The following is a 19910-nucleotide window of genomic DNA, read 5'->3' as shown; positions in this document are numbered from 1 at the left end:
TTCAAATATAGATTAGTTAATTGAGAATTAATGGACTTTTCGAATATTAAATAAATATTAGCAAGATCTCACACTTGATTTCGATTACTTTTACTATGAAATAAAAATTGTAAAAACGTGTACAAGAAAAAGGTGGGATTGTAAGAACACAAGTAAGAATATTAAAAAAAAATGTGTAAGGACAACAAAATTATGATATGACAAAATAGGTAAATAAAGTTTCAGCATTGAAAAAGGCCAAAGGTTAAGGAAAACAAACTAGCACAAACTTTGGGGCAGAGAACTAATCTAAATGGCTATTCAAATGAAAACGTAAAGCCTACCAAACGTAAATGGTTAACACTTCCAAAATGTCAAATCAAAGGCTATGCATATATTCAGCTCAGACCGTCCATGAAACTTATTGTCGTTTCTAGTTACTAGACTCACTTCCTGTGCAGAATTATTTGGAAAATGTTGTTGAATGTAGCAGCCACCTTCGGGGCAAGTCAACAGCAACAACAACTGCAACTACAACAATGGAAGCTCAATCTGCAGAGCTTTAGACGTTTGTTTCCTGGCCTTCGAGCCATTCCGTTTGCTGCTTACTTTGTATTTAGGCATTGCAATACAATTTTTGGCACACAAAATGCAACGGAAATTGTTCGGTAGGTGAACAAAAAACCGAAAATTCGAACCAGAAACCAGAAACGAGAAACGAACGAATGAATTTGTCATTTTCAATTTTTTTTTCCTGATTTTTCCTCGTTTCTTTCTTTTTTTTTTTCTTTTTGTTTATGCCGCCTGGCTGACAAAATTGCAGCCTGAAAGTTTGTCTAACCAAAACGCACAACGAGCCACAGCAGTCCCTTCCGAGCCGCACCCTCGCCCGCAACCATCTTTTGCTAGCTTCAACTGTTTGCATACGTGCCCAATGTGCAATTGCCTGGGCGCTTCCCAATCATTGGCCGTCTTTGCCGCATTCTAGTTTGGCATTTGGGTTTGTTGAGTGTGCAACATGTAAGTGACACAATCGAAATGGAAAACGACATGCAACACGACACAGCTACAATTGCAGCAGCTGCCACTGCCGCTGCTGCTGCTGCTGCTGTTGCAACAGCAAACAGCTTGAGTTGGCAGCACAACAATTTCTTACCTTGCAGCCGCACGGAAATTGAAGTGTGAAATCTGCGGCAACTCTCTCTGACTGCAGGATTAGTCGAAGCCTGCACTCGTATGCCCCCGTGCCAAGCTCCACGCAGCAATTGTTGTTGCGGCCCGCGTGATTTTTGAGTGTTTGATCGCCAGACAGGCGTCAGATTATGCCAGCCCAAAAACCCTAAAGTGCAAAAAAAAAACGTGAAACCTAAAAAAAAGGAAAATGGAAACATTTGCGCACCAAGTGGGAATCAGGCGCAGACGAAGGAGCCTTCAAATGTCTCGTATGCAGCCGGCGGCAAATCCTGTGGGTCTACCAGTTGTTTACTTTGCAACGCGGCATTGCGGTGGGTTAGGCAAATGCAACTGGAGCGATCCACAGAATATAAAACAGACGACTATCAAATCCCCTACACACTACGTTCTCTCGTAAGCTCGAAAAATATATCAATAAAACTTACAAATGAAGCCTCTGAGAACATATTAGACAAACGGCTCTTACACAATTTCATCTTTGAATTTTCCACATACTTTACTCTTAAAGGTGATTTCAATGTGATGCTTCAAGAAAAAGTGCCAGATCGCATAGTTTCACACCTATTTTCACCTTTCTCGGTTAAATCAAGACTAAGACTAATTTTCCAAACATTTTTCACCCCTTGAGGTGATTTTAATGTTGCACTTAATCGCATATTTAAATATACATTTCAAAAAAGTTTATAACATTCATTTTAATTTTCACCTAGAAATATTAAATTTTGGTGAAATAGTGTTGTATGAAGCCACTTGTGTTTCCACCAATTTTTCACTCCTAGGCACAGATTGTGTGAGTATGTGGAAAGACATTTTGACTCAAAACTGTAGAAGCCGTTTCGATTCGAGTATTGTCTGACAGATCTTTCAGAACTAATTTGAAAACAATAGGTTACAAAACAAAGCTAATAACTAAAACAAAATTCCAGCCAATTTTCACCTTTATGTGTGAATTTAATCAAACTCTCATAATTAGTTTATTATGCGTACTTTTGAGTTGCCTTCAACTAGTTCAGCATATTCAAATGACATACCTAAGTGCAGTGTATGGACTTAATGCCTTATACCACAGACTACCAAGAACAGCTCATGTGTATCCCAAGCAACAACCGTGTGCTTGTACTCAGTGTTGTTTTATTTTTTTCTTCATATTGTTGTTGTTGTGTTTGCTGTGTTGCTCTTCCGGTTACGGTACATTGCACATACGCCGTGTGGTGCAGCGTATGTGCTTAGCTGGGCCACATTTTGCCTACGAAATTGCCAAGAATTTGTTGTGTCAATTGTGTGACTCTGGCTGTCTATATGCCTATGCGCCTGCCTGCCTGCCTGTCTGCCTATCTGTCTGTCTGTCTGCCTAGCTGGCAAATGTTTGCCTTACGCATTAAATTCAGTTAGACAAATTGGCAAAGAACTTAAAGCGAGCTGTGCACCAAAAATAAAAAGCCAAACAAAACAAAATAAAATAGAATTAAATAAAACAAGCAAAACAAACATAAGGAAGCCAACTCATCAAGTTTAGCCAAGTCTGCCAGTTGCACGTTACACGGGGCGTATGCGTAATTTGGCGGAAGCTGCAGTAAAAATCCAGCTGCAGATGTTGCGAAGCACGAAATTAATTACAACAATATACACACACACACACACATACACGAAAGAAAAACAACAAGAGCAGCGTCAAAATAATAATAATAATAATAAGTAAGAAAAATAAACTTTACACACACACAACCAGCGAGAGAAACCATAAAGAAGCATATGCTAAGGCAAGGCACTAAAACAAACCCAAGAAGGCAAGAAAACTTTGGCTACATTATCTGCGTGTTTGTTTGTTTATATACATATATATATACATATCTTTTTTTTATAGCTCTAAGCGAAATTTCTGAGCATAGTAAAAGTCTGCACCAAAATTGGAAGGTGCTGCCTTGGTCAGATCTATTACTGTCCAAATAACAAAATGCATCATTCCACAACGCAAACTGACATGTTCTACCCTTCAAGCTTACTTCAATTTATATTTGCAAAGAACAGCCCAACCTAATCCGTTGGCTTAAGAAAATATATATAAAAAATATTAAGTTTTTAAATAAAATAAATTAATTAAAAAGTATATACAATAAAGAACTTTAAAGAAAATATTACTTTGTAATTAAATATTTTTGTTTAAATTTGAAGCTTTTTCAAAAGAGCAGACGCCTCCAATTAAATGCATGCACATATGCTATGAGTGCACACTCATTAAATCCTAGATTGTGCCTTGTTTTCCATATGGAAATATTTGAAGCCCTTACAAGAGCATTAGAAACTTAACAATCTCTGTCAATATATCATCTTGTTAAATTTTCTTTGCGCTCGGCTTTTGTTGCCCGCCTTTTAAATATAAAATATATTGAAAGCGTCTTTAGGACTTTGAGTTGGAGTGAAGCTTGGGAGTTCGGTTACCTCTGCTGTGTGTGCGTGTGTGTGTTTGAAAGGCAGCAATTAGTGTTAAATAAAGAAGTCATAAAGTGTAAATAATATTTTTGGAAAAGAACAAATGAAAAGCAAGCAATAAGGATATATAATAAGTGAAGCACGTATGTGCATCTATGTATATGTATGTCTGCTGGCCATTATTTATGGCCAACATTGTTTGGCATTTAAAGTGAAAGGCTGGCCGACAGCTGGCAATCATTTTAAAGCATTTGTAAGCAATTAATTGTTTCATAAATATTGTAAACAATTTGCACCAACAACAACAACAACAACAACAGCAACAGCAACAAGAAAATTTATATGATTACAAGTTGATTTTTGCTGCAATGTCAAGTCTCGTTTTCAGTTTGATTTATGCCTCGCATGTTTGGCTCAATTTGTCAATTAATCAGTTTTAATGTCAAGCGAAATTGTTTTGAAGAAATTAATATTTGCAAGGAATAAATCATTTAGCCGACTTGTATACAAACCCAATTAAACATAAACTAATGTATTTAACTTAACTTAATTATTAATTCATTATGAATCGCACAAGAAATTTCTGAGTTCCCTTTTGAAGGGAGTTAAAAAACGAGTTTAATGCTTAGGCGTTACGTAAGGAGAAATTTGCATACAAATGTTTTCCGCGTTTTTTTCCACGCCTGCGAGTGGAATTCACCAAGCCCAGCATAAACTTGTGAGCAATTGCCAATTAGATAGTCAGAACCGGAAGTTTTATGAATACAGATTAAAATATGATATAATATAAATATCAAAACCTTGTATTACATAAGCTTTTCCTGTACAAATACTTGATGAGCAAACGCAAAACAAAACCCAACTTGATATTGATTTTTTAGGCCTGCTGCAATCAAGTTGCATGTGTCGACATAATGCGAGGAGATGGATTTGCCAAATGGAATTCACTTGTGCTCAAATAGGACATCGTTTGATAAACAAATTGTGACAACATTTTTTTTTTTTTTGTGGAACAAACAATGCGTTCTCTAATAAATATGCTCAGCGCATGCGAGAAATAAAATGAATTTACGACATTCGAACAAATAAAATATGAGACTGTGAGTGAAATTTTAACTTATGTAACTGGCAGGAGACCGGCAGGAGATCGCATGCATAGTCAACATTGGTGCTAGGCACTAGAGAAGCATTCGTTCGAGTGTCCCCAGACAGCCACAGGAACAGGAGTAGGAGGAGAAGCAGGAGCAGCTGAAGCAGAGGCATGTTGAGGACAATTTCTAGTGGGAATCACGTAACGAAGTGCATTGTTAAAATATAATAAAATCGCAATTTTGCGTTCATGTTGCAATGTGGCGTCATATCCTTTTTCCTTTAATTTTTCACGATTGCGCCGTTTCGTAGTTCCGAAAACCGAAATCGTGGGAGAGACTGAGAGTGCGGGAAAAGGGAGGCAGAGTGGGTGGTTAGCGGATGGAACTGCTAGCCAGTGCATTTCTACGCCCCCTCCGTGCTCCCGCGTGCAGTTCATAATGGGTCTGCGACGCCGTCTCCATCTCAGTCTTCAATTCAGGCTTGAGCATTACGAGTACTGGGCGGAGGTTTGTGTGTGTTTATGTGTGTGTGTGTGTGTGGGTGGGAGGAGGGGTCACTAACGGCGCTCTCTATGCACACTCCATAGATTTTAATGCAATTTTCTACGGGTTTTTATATGTTTTTATTTCGCTGTTGTCATTGTCGCAGCTGCCAAAGCCTTTGTTCTTGCCGAGATCCGATGCCGTGGCGACCGCTGGCCGCTTCGCTGAGTTTGTTGGGACGGGCTCGGGGTAGTTCTCTGGGGTAGTCTGGGGGTTAGTTTGTTGGGGCTTGCCTCGGTTTGCTGAGTTGTTTGGACGATGTATCCGCTTGAAGTTTCTCAAGCGCCCCATCTATATACATTTCTGCACTCAATTGTCCTTCAGTGCATTTTGCGGTTTGCTTCGGCTTTTTAGTTTGCGTTCTTTGGGTCTTGCAGCTCCCTCTCTCTGTCCCTCTCTCTCTCTCTCTTTCTCTTTCTTTTGGCCACGTTGTAAAATATAATGCCTTTGTTTGTTCGCGCTATAAAAAATTATTACTTTAATTTCCGTGCACATAAAAAGCACGTCTAACATGAGAAATGGCTGTCATTGTGGCACTTTCTTTCACTTATTTCCTGTTCCATTATTCTTTTTTCATCTTTTTATTTAGTTGCCATTGCCCATAGATCAGTCCAATAAATGCATTACGATATATATATATATATTCTATAGAGTTAAGTACGATATGCAGCCAGATAAAATATATGTATATATAAAATATATCTGAACTCACTCTCCAGCACCTGCTTGCCAAAATGTCAGAAGTTATAGCCCTGTAACGATTTGTTTGTTATGAAATGGGCGAAACCGGAAAGAACTTTAAAGTATGATTATTTTCTCAGATCAACCATTCTGAATTTAGTCTTAAATTGTGATCATTTTTCTGTACTTTAATATTGATGTTGGCTTTTTTTGAAATGAATGACAAAAAATGTCGAAAATATATTTCTTTCAGTATTTTTTCATTTTCCGAATGATGACAAAAATATGTTTGTGATAGCATAAATATGAAGGCAAAAAAAAACGACACTTGTCTTCAGCATTGTCCTTTTTGGTCCTTCTCCTGCTGCGTTCAACGTTCGGACTCTGTTTTGTGTCAAACCGCATGGGCCAAAAACAGAAGTCAGACCCAGGCCCAGGCTGCGGCTTGTGGGTCGTGGATCCCAGCCCCCCCTCGCTTGGTTTGCTGCTAAGCGAAAAGTTTATAGACCAAATTGTTTTCACCTGCTGTCCCAAATTTATAACACCTCTCGGCTGGCCTTTATTTTTATTTGTATAATCCTTTCGCTTATGGCACGCCCCCCCCTCAAACGCCCACCAGCTTTTGCACATGACAGAAACCAGGCATTGGAATTTGCGAGCTCGCCAGCTTCGGATTAGTGGAAAGACAAAAACTCAAGCCAACGAATTCTCAGCTCAACCTATGCAAAAAGCAAAAAACCAAAAAAAAAAGAACAGCCCAGCACAGTGGTCGAAAAGTGCGTTTCTTTTAGCTGCTTTGCGTTTTTATGGCCATTTCTCGTACTTTGCATAATGTTTGTTCGGCCAATTTTTACTGCCCGGGCCAGGCCTTAAGGCTATAATAGCCGCAACACTTGTTGTTGCTCAACCCCCCCCCCCCCCCCCCTTCGCTCACCCAGCCACAGCTCTTCAGCATTTCTGATGAGTCGGCGCTCGAGAAAAACATTTTTCAATGGTCTCATTAAACGACCAGAAATTATATTAAATTTGCCAAAAATTCAGCTGCATAAAAAAGTTGTAAATATTTTTATGCCTGCATTAATATGCAACGTCAACCACTGTGGCCCCAGGTGGGGGCAGAGTTGGAGGGTGTCCCCGTGCACATCCCCGTCCCCGTCGCTGTCGCTGTCGCTGCTAATACCACCGCTAATAAAATCTTACTGCCGTAGCGTCGCAGAGCCATGAAGCACAGCTGTGTGCAGTCATTTTTACTGCTGCAGTAGGAAATGGCAATGCCAAAGGCAAAAGACGATGGAAAGGACGGCAAAAGGCCAAAAGGGAAGTGTGCGACGCTGCTGTCTTCGCCTCCATTGTGGGCGTTGTATTGGTGTGAACTAGTTCATAGATTGCACTGAATGGAACTGGTTAGCTCTATTAAGCGTATTGTTCGATTTATGATTAGCCGGAACTTAAAGTTCTTTCAAGACAAAAGTCTCACGAATCAAAACGCTAGCAACTATTCGATTGTTCACTTCTTAATGAAGCTATTCTTTGGAGCTACATATTCTAGCCAAATGTGGAATACAAGTTAAGATAACAATAAACTATATAATAATAATAACAATTAAACATTGACAATTTAAATAAGCGTGTCTTGTTATAGGCCAAATTGCTGGCCGATTCTTGGCAAAATTAAAAATATATTATAATACAACATAATATATATATTTATATAAAAGATGATAATAATAATAATTTTTAAGCTCTTATATCTTTCGAAGATTTTTAATTGGTTTAGAAATTTGATCCTGGGAACGAAAGCTTTAAGACAGCTATAGTTTATTAACCTATCTATCTATTGAAGGAAATGCTAATATATGGCTATGTTCTTTGCTTATTTTCATTTCAATGAACTAGTTCGCAATTCTATCTAAGGATTGCATATTACCCTTTACTTAGCTGATTGTACCAACTGATGGAATTTTATTTATGGAACTACATAGTTAGAATTTTCTACGTGGATTTTGTTTTCCAAGCTGTTGTACTATATGATGGTTGAGCTACACCAAGAAAGTGGTTATAGCTGTCTTGTACAATCCTTGCATTAGCCACACACGGTAATTTAAGATCAATTATCTTTTTATCTATCTCACAGGTCTTACAAATAATATATGTTCTTAATTTCAGTTCTGTGAATTTCATGTTTTAACTGGTTCTGTTCTAGTTCGTTGAATCAGTTCAGATTGGGTTCTTGTTTCTCCGACTCAACTATTAAAAGTACTCCGCATATCCTCATAACCTTCAAGCTATTATCTCGCTCCGATTAGGTGTGTGTGTATGTGTGTGTGTGTGTGTGCGTGTGTGTGATGGTGTGACCCCAGGCAAGGAATTAGCCGATTATGACCATCTGGATAATAACATTTTGAGCACACCCTCAACATGTCCTCTGCCGTGTGTCCTTGTCTTTGTCGTTGTTTGTTGATCTACCGTTTCATTTAAATACAAATTAAAAGATGACAACGTTGTTTTTGTGGTCTTTCTTGTTGTTGTTGTTGTCGTTGCTGTTGCGGTTGCCGTTTAACGTTTACATCTAATGAAACTTTATGACGACCACTTGGCCGGAGGGGCACAGGTCATTGGGCAGGTCGAACGACTTGGGCCACACCTTTAAGTGGATGCCTGCCCAACCTGTCCGCGGTTTTTCTTCACTAATTTGCCGGCCAATTTACATAAAGGCCGCGCTGCCAACGTTGTTAGCCAACGTAATTTCTCGATATACATATTTCGAGCAGAAAAAAAAAAAAAAACAAAAAGCGCACAAAAATAAAATTAAGAAAATATGAAAAACGGAAAGAAAGACTATCTTCTAAATATCGAAGAGTTAATACCCTTGCAGGCAATTGCTATGATATCGGAATTAGTTTTTTTTAATAGTAATTTTCCCTAGTTTGGGGATTTTACTATATTTCAATATATTTAAAAAGAAAAGTCCATTTCAATTCGTTTCCGTTTTTGAATACTGGAATTCTTCCAGGTGATTTCGCATCAATTTGGAAATATTTTCGCATCATTTTTATTTCTAAGAATTGTATATATGTGTTACAAAAATTGTTATAAAAATATAATACCCTGAGCAAGGATATAAAAAAGTAAATGCTTTGGGCTTTTGCCTGCTGAATAACTTGATTAAATTAGTGGTGATATCGGGGAACGGGTGGCATGGGGCGGCGTCTAATGACAGGCAGCTGCATTTTAGTGCTTACTCTGCGTACTCGATGCCAGAGTCTAAGTAGATTTGCCGTACTCGATGCCTGACAGCTGTATGCCTTTGCATCTCGAGTTTTGAGTTGTAATTCGAGGATTTATTTATGCATAAAATGCAAACAAAATCTGAATAATTACCAACAATGGCCTAACCGACTGACTGACTGACAGCCAAGCAAAAGCCAGAACAATAGACAAAACGAGAGAGCAACAGAAAGAGAAAGAGAGAGCAGAAGAGACAGAGGCGACTCAAAAATATGCATTTTCGGCATTTGGCCTGTCAAAGTACTCTCATATATGAGGTAAAATAATATTTTGCGAATATGAATACGAGTCTGGCATATAACTGACAACTGTTCGCTACTATATGTCAGGAAGCAGAAGAAGAAGCAGTAACTGACGTAATTTAGACAGCAGCACAAATCAAATATGTGGGCGTGGCAGGCGAGTCATGAATGAAGGGCATAATTGCAAAATAATATTTGGTATAAGGATTGAAAATTAGCACGATAAAACAGAAAGGTATAGGTATAGGTATAGGTATAGGTATAGGTATAGGTATAGGTACAGGTATAGGTACAGGTATAGGTATAGGTATAGGTATAGGTATAGGTATAGGTATAGGTATAGGTATAGGTATAGGTATAGGTATAGGTATAGGTATCTATATCCGAGTAAGCTCCCAACTAAATCCTGACTGAGAACCTTCACTTGATAATATACTCTCCCTGAACCAGCTGCAAGTAAATATCCTGCCCACTTACTTAGGGTATTATACCCAACAAATGACTCCCCCTTAATCCAACGACCTCAAAAGACCCCGAAGAGCAACTGGAAGTGCATTATGAGAGCACAGTAATAATTCTCTAAATAATACGTTTTGCATTTAAAATACGATATTGTTTGATTGCCCTGAAACGTTGGGGGGTTAGCTTACAGGCTTAAGGATCTGAAGCTCTAATCCTTGGCAGAAGCAATTCGTTTCCGCTTTTGGCCATTAAACACGTCAATAATCGCACTCGCCTTGGGGACGCAAGTTGTCATCGTTGGGGCTCCAGCTAACAATTAACAATTAAAACCCCAAAGAGCACAACTCAATTTTAGACAGCACGAACTGGCACACACACACACACATACACACAGTCGCACCCACGCACCCACACATACAGACAAAGGCAATTTCATATAGTTATGTATATACGAGAGATAGCTGTTGTCGATAGCAAACCGCAAGAACAAGAAGAAGAGCAAGAAGCGGACCAACAACAACAACAGCATTGGCCACTGTGAAAACTCCGAAGCGAGGCGAAGTTCTGCGCACTTACAACTAAAAACTTGTTACGTATTTAATTGCAATTAAAAAGTTGTTTGTAGTTGCGAATGTTGCGTTTTGTGTGCTCGTTGTTGTTATTGTTGTTGTTGCCATTATAATACCCTGTAGCCATTGAAAGATGCATAAGGTGTTTGTGTGTCCAGCAACAGCAGGCGAAAGCCTTCAAGTAACCACAGTATAAGCGGACAGTCACGGTTTGTTGTTTCAATTATGGAAGATGTCCGTTTTTGAAAACGCATTTCGTATGGAAAATACATTTTAAACGGTTTTCGAGATTGGACCAATTACCAATTACCCTATTAATACAACTAGAAGCTGGCGACAGGGTATCTGCCAATCGAGCAGTCTCCACCAAAGCACTTTTACTTCTTATAATTATTGTTGTTGTTGCTGTTGCTGGTAGACACCAGGGCAATGGGCAATGCGAGCGCTGCCAAATTGTCCTCACACTGAGAGTAAGAGCCACAAAGATGAAGTCATTACCAGCCAAACCGAAATTGGCGCAGAGAGCAGCCAAAGGGTTTGCGCTTAATGAGTTTGATGCGGTACACGGAGGACGGGAATGTGGGATGGAAACTTGGTGCCAGCCCAAGCAAGAGACCGCACACAACACAGAGCATTCGATATGGCAACGACTCAGATTTTGGGCGATAACACTCATTAGAGTTTTGGCGATTTTGGCTTAGACACACAAAACAGCAAAACTTTGGCCATAACAATTGGCCATGAGAACACAATTGGCCAAAGCACTAAGCACCATATCGAATGCGAGGCCGCAGTAAATGGACTTTCTTATAAATCAGATTTCTTCTTTTAGAAAGCCAAAACAGTTTGGGCTTAATCCAAAACTTGCACTCAGAGAAAGACGCGTTTCAAATTCTTCAAGCTGTAAACAGAGTATTATGAAGTCGGTTATAACCGACTTTAAATCATTTGCTTGTTAAACTTAAATTTTAAATTTTGTTCAGATCCAATTGGAATTGATGAACATAATATAACTAACCTGACGTTAAGATTTCCTTTGATAGCTTATGTATGGGACATTTGATTAATTCTTCTTCTTCCTGATTCTGAAAAGAAAATCAGAAATAATCGTTTATTATTCTATCTCTTAGCCTCAGCGCGTATAATTAAACTATTGTTACTAAGAAATTATTTTTAATTATTACTGAAATTAACTTAATAATATTTCCATCTTTCCAGCTTTCTTAAAATTATTATACACATATTTAAAAATATTATTTCTATGTTCATAAAAAATCATAAAAAGAATCTTGCTTTTCTTGCAAACTTATTTATTAATTTAATATTTATTAAATTGTAGTCACACACTTGAGTACTTAGCATAAATAAATAGATTAAGGTTAATCTAATTGGATATTAATACAATTTAAACACAGAAAAAAACTCTTGATCTAAACCATATGCAAGTCAAATGCCAGTTACGAGTAACTCGCCTTAATAGATGACTTTTATTAACTGTAAATGGGATGTTTTATTTAATAAAACTCTTAAATTGTTGACTTAAAAACGTTTGGTAAATAGATTCTTTGCAATGAATTGAAATTTCTTGATACCATAGATGTTTACGTATCGTCAGAAAAATCCCAATTGGATTAGTTAAAAGATACTTTTGAGAGTTGCCTGACAAGAGCAAAGCAAACGAAATTCTGTCAGCCATGAAGTAGTTACTATTGACAAGGGTGAGGGAAGGCGCACCAAAGGGTGGGCAGGGGGCGCGAGTAGTGTAAAGAAATCACCTGCTGCTGGCAGCGGATAGAATGTGACCCGTCTGACTCTCGACTATCTACTTGGCAATTGTTGTTGTTGTTGTTGTTGTTGTTATTGTTACAGTTGTTGTTGGTGGTGTCTTTGCAGCTTGGCTTCCCCAAAGTGCAGGCTGCACTTGGCTTTTCCCCCAGTGCGCTAGGGTAGCCGCCAGCAATTGAGTTTGTTGAATACGTGTCGGTATGGCGTGGGGCTTGGTGAGTGTAAGGGGCGTGGCAAGAGGGGTAAGAGCTGAGGGCGGAACCCCGCTGTGGATTGCAATTGCACTAGTGACGCGTGTAAGCGGTAAATGAATTTATTTGGCTTATTTAGTTGCAGTTAATTTATTTTTATATTTATTGAGTTTATTTAGCCGGCAACCCTCCGCTTACGGGCAAAAGCAATTGAAACATAGAGATCAAAGGCAGTCCAGAAGGGCGCGCTTTCCTAGAAACCACAAATACCCAGGAGATCCCAGAAATATTTATGCTGGGTTTATGGTTCTGGAAAAATAGCAGGTTTACGAACTAAAGCAAATGACGTATGCCCACTTTTAGCCATGATAAATATAGTATATATATCATTTTTATACCCTGAACCCATTAAAAATGGGTATAAGGGTATATTGTATTTGTGCAAAATCCAAATGTATGTATAGACTATAGACTTGAAATTTTAGATGTAGGTGCTCCTAGTGCCTGCGCGAATCGAGTTTGTTTCCGATAATCGATAACTTACTCCGTTTCCAAGCAATCGATAAAAATCGATATGGATATCCTGTTTTATGGGCAATTTTGATAAATAATAAGAGCTAGAGTCACGAAACATGACATTTTGCTTCTAAAATAGAACCTCTTACTTGTTTAGCAAGTATTTGTATTGAGTATTTGTTTATTTTACAGAGTTCACCTGAAGAAATCTAAAAAAAAATCACCTGTTCAGAAAATGTCTGCCCAAATGGGAAACATAAGACACTTAGTCAATAAGATATTTATGGGAACGGATGAAAATGCAATTAAATTAGGTAGTGTAATTTATATGCGAAGATTAAAGCAGTAAAAGAAAATAGCTTGATTATAAATATTAATATTCGAAAAGAAAATAAACTAGTCCAATCAACCATATAAAGTATCAAAAAAATATAAACAACAAACTTACGTGGAGCTACGTGTCATATCCTTACGGCAAATGTCAGTCGACGTGTTCTTTAACTTTGCATATACCAAAATCCACAACACTGTACCCTAATCATAGGCAGCGTCTCAGTAATTTCCACAGCTTGAGTAAAATGTCTAATAGTTGCTTTTGGAGTCCTCCAGCCCAGTTCAAATTGCAGTCCTTGCAACCCTTCTGTGTCGCGTGCCATTGAATCGGCGTTTGGTTTGAACACTTTTCGGCATTTTGATGGTCGCCCAACACGACACTTGGTCATGCATTCAAATTTGTTCAAATTCATTTCAATTACCGTCAATTTTCAATAATTTTGTTCAAATTATATTCCATTAGGCCAAAACATAATTAGCCGCAACATGCGGTCGAAATTTTCCAGTATGCGCAGCAGAGAAAATTCTGAAATTAAATTTAGCTCCATATTAAAACAGATGGCTATAAATAATACTCGATTTTAGACAAGGTTAAAATACAAAAAAAAAAGTTATATATCAGATAGTTATAAATATTATTAGATTTTTGGCAAGGCAAAGAAATCACGATATATCTTGATAACCTATATCAAAGAAATTTTCAAATGTTTGAGTACTCGAAATGATTAATTTAGAATACTTCTAAATCCATACAAATACTCTTTCTCACCGGCAGCTGTCTGCCCTAGTTAATTTACCCTGTTCGCAGCGCATCTATGGCATAAGGTTTGGGCTTGGCGAAAAAAAAAGGATGAGAGGGAATTCAACTAGAAAATCCAGCTACATTTAATTTTAAACTTTTCATGTGGCAACTTTTTGACTGGCTCTTGCCGCTGCGAGTTGGGGTTATTTAAAAGGTGGCTGGCAATGCATTAGCCAGTTCTGTATTTTATGTGTGGATACGGATACAGGTGAAAACGCGAAGGGTTAAGCGTAAGCTGGTTTTGTGGGCGAATGCCAGTGCGAGTGCGAGTGCGGCAGGAGAATGGGTAGGAGATGGGGGCTCGTTTTGGCTGCCATCCGGCTGTGCTAGCACTTATGAATTTCACATGCTTAAGCCGCAAACTTATGTGCGCGCACAGCTTGAAATCCACGCGCACGTAAACTAAACTCCAACTAAACCAAAACTCACATTCCTGCCTGGGTATCTATTGCCCCGAACTTTGCTTTTCAGCAGCCTCAAACTCAAACTCATGCGGTTGTCCTTGTTGTCGCCGCCACAGCTGCATTTCGGCTTTGGCATGTTACCAGGGCTTAGGATCCGGTACTCACTTCTCCCAACTCACCAGCCGGCGGCATCAGGGCGCCAAGTCAATGAGCAATTGACTGCCATCGCGTAGACGTTTCGCATTGCGATAAGCCCAACTACCCCATATTCATATCTCATGTCTCTCTCCCACTTCCCCCTCAGAAATATGCTTCAATACGAGCACAAAGTTTTCGCACTGCATTCACTCACCGGGTGAGGCAAAAGTCCTTTCAAGTGCACTTGCAGCAAATATGCGTAAAAATAAAAAAACTGAATTCAGTTTTGATAGATGTGTGACGGGATAAACATTAAGAGCACCTCTATCCATGAGCCCATCCTAAAAGAAAAAGTGAACAAGAGATAGTCATAAAATACATATGAGAAAGTTTTGGGATATTTCTAAGCATATTGAATTATATCCTAATAAAAATAAGTGATATTTAAATATATATTTTAACTTTTAATAACAGGTTTAAGTAATGAACTGAGTACTTTATCATTCTTTTTATGTTATAAGATTATATAGATATAATATAAAACCTTACAACATAAGAAATAACGATAAATTACTCTAATGATAACTGGAAAGTTATCGATAACTTTTCCAATGGTTGACAGGAGTTTCCAAGCTGTACTTAGCTCCAAACATATAATCGTACTTCTATATATACACTGCCGATTTCCTCAATGACCCGTTTTACCCGTTTGTTACACAATATTTAAAATGTACTTAAAAATAGGTGTATATACCTTACAATATATTAGATAAAAATTCTTAATTTATATCTCCCAGATATTTGCAGAATATGCGCAATCTTAAAGAAAAAAGCTTTTAATTTTCATATACTGCCTCTTATTAAATTTATATTATTATTTAGAAGATCCTCAAATCAAAAATAATACAATATGACGTACGATAGAAAATAAATAAATTGTTTGTTGATGTTTCGCTGGCGTCTTTCTAACTTGTAAGCCCCCTAATCTGAAAGCTGCTGTCCGTCATCCAGTCCATCCTCCAAATATCGCTGAGAATTGTAGGTGGTGACCAGCTTATGGGCATGCTTCACAAGGGATTCCAGTTCGCATAGAGTGGGCTCCGCTTCCAGCAGAAACTTGGATAGACGCAAATTCTTGTCCAGGGTTGTGGGATCGGCTAGAACCTCCTCGAAATTCATCTTGAAATTAGAGAAAAACTCAAACAGTACATCGTGCTGCATAACAACTTCGGATATCTGAATGCCTAGTTCGGGGTCAACATCCCCGTCGCCATCCCCATCGACATCGGCGTCGGCATCGCTCAGGTCTTGATTACTGTCACATTTACGAAATGAACTGTTGCCCTCCGAGGCTTGGCTGGAGTTGAAGTCAACAAAGCTTCTAGGTTCGTCCATAAGGTCGGTTTCAAAATCCTCCGATTCGGAGACATCAGACTCCGGACAAGACTCTGTGTCATGCTTGACATCGTCATCAATCGACGAGTTCTTCTCATCAAGTTTAACTGGCAGATCGTAGTCGGCTTCTAGAGGATCATCTTCCTTGGCCACCAATTCCTTGACACGATCCGCATAGCGCAGCGTATTCAGCGTATTCTCCACGGAGCTGAGACCCGGCGATATCATGGCTATCATGCATGTCTTGTTCTGCTCGCCGCCAATGAATGAATCCCGCAGCACCTGCGTCAGCTTGGAGCCACGGAACGGTAAATGACTCGAATGGCGACTCAAGGCGCGAATGCATTCCTTCAGCGCCAGCAGCGACTTATTGATTTCGGCGCCCTCGCGACGCGTCTGCAGATTAGCCGATTGTGTGTCCGCGCCGCGCTCATTACCAGCCAGATCCACAAAGGAACACTTGCCGCACGGCTCCCACTGATCGGGCATGAGCAGGCCCATCTGGAAGACGGCATGCGAGCGTGAAGATTTGATGTTCACAGATGTCTGGCCCGAGGTACGCTCCCGATTGCCCTGCTCAATTATGGCCAGCACATCCTCCACCTTAGTAACAGGCATTTTGGTCAAGCCGCAAATAACAACCTGTTGGCGACCATCCTCCAGGACTCGCAGCATCGGTTTGTCCGGCAGCAGCAAATCGAAAACCTAATTAGGTAGGTTGGGTTACGGTTGAAAAACATCTGAAAAGCTATCGATACACCATCGATCGATCGATAGCTTTTGTAAATACAATAGAAACTTTTTAAGCCTTAAATGATCCCTATGAGCGAATAAAATGATGTCTCAGAATATACAACACTATTCATAGTATAAATAGCAAGACCTGTCAATTTTACTATCGATTTTGCATCACTTATTCACTGTATTAATATTGTCTTAAGCTTATTGATCGATAAGCTCTAAATTTCGATAGCCGATAAAGTATCGATTGTCGCAACAATCGATAGTTTGGGCACACTAAATCTCAGATATAATATTGCGTAATATTGCTATGAATGCTTGAATTTAAAGTCAATCAAACCTATCGATTACAGCAACTATCGATAATCTTGCAACTCTATTTGATCGATAAACATTTTGTATTTTACCTTACTGCCGTAGATCTCAAAATAACTGCACGTGATACTGGCGCCCATATCACGATATTTCGGCTTGGCCAGCTCGGCGAACACATCCTTGGCGGCCAGAGCATAAATGCCCGTTGTGCAATCCTGCACCTTTCCACAGAACTCGCCGCCCATGGTGTGCGTCTTGCCGCTGCCCGTCTGGCCATAGGCAAAACAGGTAGCATTCCCGCCCTCGAACATGGTGCGAATCAATGGACGCGCTGTGTGCTCATAGACCAGAGTATTGCTGCACTGCTCGTCGAAGGTGTAGTCAAAACGAAACTTGTGGTGCTCCAAGAACTTGGTCAGATCCACTTTGTTGCGCAGCTCGTGAATGATCAGCGAATCACGGCTGGGCACCGATATAATGTCGACGGCCTTGGCCTGCAGTTCGCGCCGGCTCATTGGACGCTTCCGCACGCAGACGGTGATCTGCTGGACGCGAGCACCGCGCGGACTCAAGTAGCGCAACGGATTAAGCTGCAGCTGATCACGATAATTGCGCACCATTAGGGCCACCTCCCAGTTGGGATTACCCGGGTCTTTACTTTTCAGGGCGCACTGCTCCTTCCGCTGCTCGGCCTGCATGGCGCGTCGACGTTCCCGCTGTTCCTTCAATCGTTCCACCTCGCGGACAACGCTCGAGCAGCGACGAACGCTCGAAGTGCTCGATGTGCCCTTGACCGCCGTCAGTTCCGTATTAATTGCCGGATTGACAACGCCCAAAACGGCATGAATTGGCGGCTTCAATGGCTTTATAACGGCCGGCGAATTGGCGCCCCCATCGCAGCGATTGCCGGCGCGCAGGCGTTTCTTATATGGACTGTTTGTGGCCTTCTTGCGATACATATTGTAGCCGGATAGATTGTGCGGTTTTGATTCCATTTTTGGCTGCTGCTCTAACTTTTTTTCCAACGGCAATTTCTGTTTGACCTTTGCTAATGACGGATTCAGCTCCAATACAGAGCCCCAGGGTATTTCCTTACCTTTAACCTTGCTGCCCTGTGTCCATTCAACGGTCACAATCTGTCGCTCGATACTCTTCAATCCGACTCTCGCGGACTGTATGCATCCGTCGGATCGTCTTATATTGATCTTGTCGCCAATCGCTAACAATTCCATATAGCAGCGTCTGTGTATGTATGACAAAACCAATTTATGATTGGCAAATAAAACAAAAATTGTTTCGTAACAAACCGTTTGCAGCTAAGCTGGTTGAGTCTGTTATCCGAGTGTTGTGCCTAGATTTTGTGCTCCAAACGTTAACTCTGCGAATGGCAATCAATCCAATGATATCCTGATCAACTACTCAAATATCGCCGCACAATAGATAGCCGCGTACTCCCATCCAGGACATTTGCCTACGGGTATTTTGTTGGCTTACGAACTTGCAACGAACTCTCAAGTTAACGCGTTTCTCTTATTCTTCTATAAGAAGTTTATCTTGGATTTTCCCAAAAATGTACGTTTTGTTTGGGGTTTGCAGAATGCAAGTGTTGTATAAAATGTAGTACGTCAAGTGGTTCAACAATTATTTTAATAAGATAATTTCACAATTTTCACCGCCTACTTGAATCTTTCTTTTCAGTTTAAGAAATCCGAGATGTAAACATGTCCTCAGATAGCGTTCAACAAAACTTGTATCTTCCATTTCAACGTTATCAGGGCAATCTTATAAATATTGACTGGACCTTGTCCTGGTATTCCCATTTTTAGTACAATTTCTTTTTCTTTTCGGAAATGAACTAAAGCCGATTCGGTTCGGAACCTTTTCGCAACAAGATCCAGAGTTTTAAATTAAAAAAAAAAAAAAACTAGTCAAGAGTTGGGTCTCTATTAAAATGAAAGTTTTCACACCTTGTGCAGGCATCATTATTTTTTGACTTTACCGTGCGAAAGACTCTTGGCAAAGTTGGCGTCAAGTTATGTGCACTTGGCCTGGCAACAAATACTACAACTGGCAGATGACATCGCCTAACCTTAAGTTCCTAAGTTGAAGCCAAGCAATTTTCCGGTGCTTACCAAATGCAGATGCAGATGCAGATCTGATACGCATACGGATGCAGCTGCCATTCGGGCAAGGCTGAAGAAGAGCCGCAGGCGAAACTCTTAAAAGTTTCATTTTAATTAAAGGAAATTTGCGTGCGTGGCACTTGATTTGTAGTGTTTCCGTGTGTTCTAAGTGTGCGAATGGGAGGGGGCTGATGAGGAGTTGGCAAGCCCTCATAAAAAATATAAATATAATTGAAATTCTAAATTGCAATTGCCGCAAGCGTCTGCTGCTCCTAATGCGGGCGTTCTTAGGCTCCAGGGCGTGGCAGCAACTCGGCCTTCGAACAGTTTCTACCTCCAGCTTCTGCTCACACCTGGGTGTTCTACGTAATTAGAAGCAAATGCAAATTTACACGTCGAGTGTGTCGGCGCTGACGGAAGTCATTGAAAGCGCCGATGCGTTCAGCTGGCATTGTGGCAGCAGGAGCAGCAGCTGGGGCAGCAGCAGGGGCAGGAGGAGAGCACTGCGATTCTGGCAGGAAGCTGGCAGCAGGTAACTTCTATGGATGTATGTGTGCGGAATCATATAATGAGAAAAGTTTTGGAGGTGTCTGAGCGGTAGCAGGACGTGTTGATAGGTTGCCTTAGCATTGCCGCATCCGTTTCCAACCGAGTCGGATCTATAGTTGCCTCTAAAGGTAGCTTATTA

At 40.0% G+C, this 19910-nt stretch overlaps 2 protein-coding genes and 1 long non-coding RNA gene across 3 annotated transcripts in view; 1 reads left to right on the top strand and 2 right to left on the bottom strand.

Moving 5' to 3' along the window:
• Phlpp (PH domain leucine-rich repeat protein phosphatase) overlaps positions 1 to 19910 on the bottom strand; it is a 45086-nt gene that overhangs the window by 12359 nt on the left and 12817 nt on the right. Inside the window, exons 4-6 of the transcript XR_011416560.1 lie at positions 14863 to 14989; positions 13420 to 13830; positions 11498 to 11564 (exon numbers count right to left, since the gene is read on the bottom strand). The gene's annotated coding sequence lies outside the window, so the exon portion shown is untranslated. The remainder of the gene's footprint in view (positions 1 to 11497; positions 11565 to 13419; positions 13831 to 14862; positions 14990 to 19910) is intronic.
• On the top strand, positions 631 to 1643 carry LOC116651486 (uncharacterized). The gene is made up of 2 exons (XR_004304488.2): positions 631 to 999; positions 1058 to 1643. It is a non-coding gene; the product is annotated as an uncharacterized lncRNA (long non-coding RNA).
• On the bottom strand, positions 15489 to 18726 carry Klp59D (Kinesin-like protein at 59D). The gene is made up of 3 exons (XM_002051493.4): positions 18407 to 18726; positions 17192 to 18341; positions 15489 to 16748 (listed from the first exon to the last, which is right to left on the bottom strand). Exons 2-3 carry the CDS (start codon positions 18329 to 18331, stop codon positions 15630 to 15632), a joined length of 2259 nt encoding a protein of 752 aa, XP_002051529.1. The 5' UTR covers positions 18332 to 18341; positions 18407 to 18726; the 3' UTR covers positions 15489 to 15629.

This window comes from Drosophila virilis, chromosome 4 (assembly GCF_030788295.1).
Source record: "Drosophila virilis strain 15010-1051.87 chromosome 4, Dvir_AGI_RSII-ME, whole genome shotgun sequence".
Taxonomy (NCBI): Eukaryota; Metazoa; Arthropoda; class Insecta; order Diptera; family Drosophilidae; genus Drosophila; species Drosophila virilis.
Note: the sequence above shows the minus strand (reverse complement) of the source record. Positions and strands in the feature narration are given on the sequence as shown.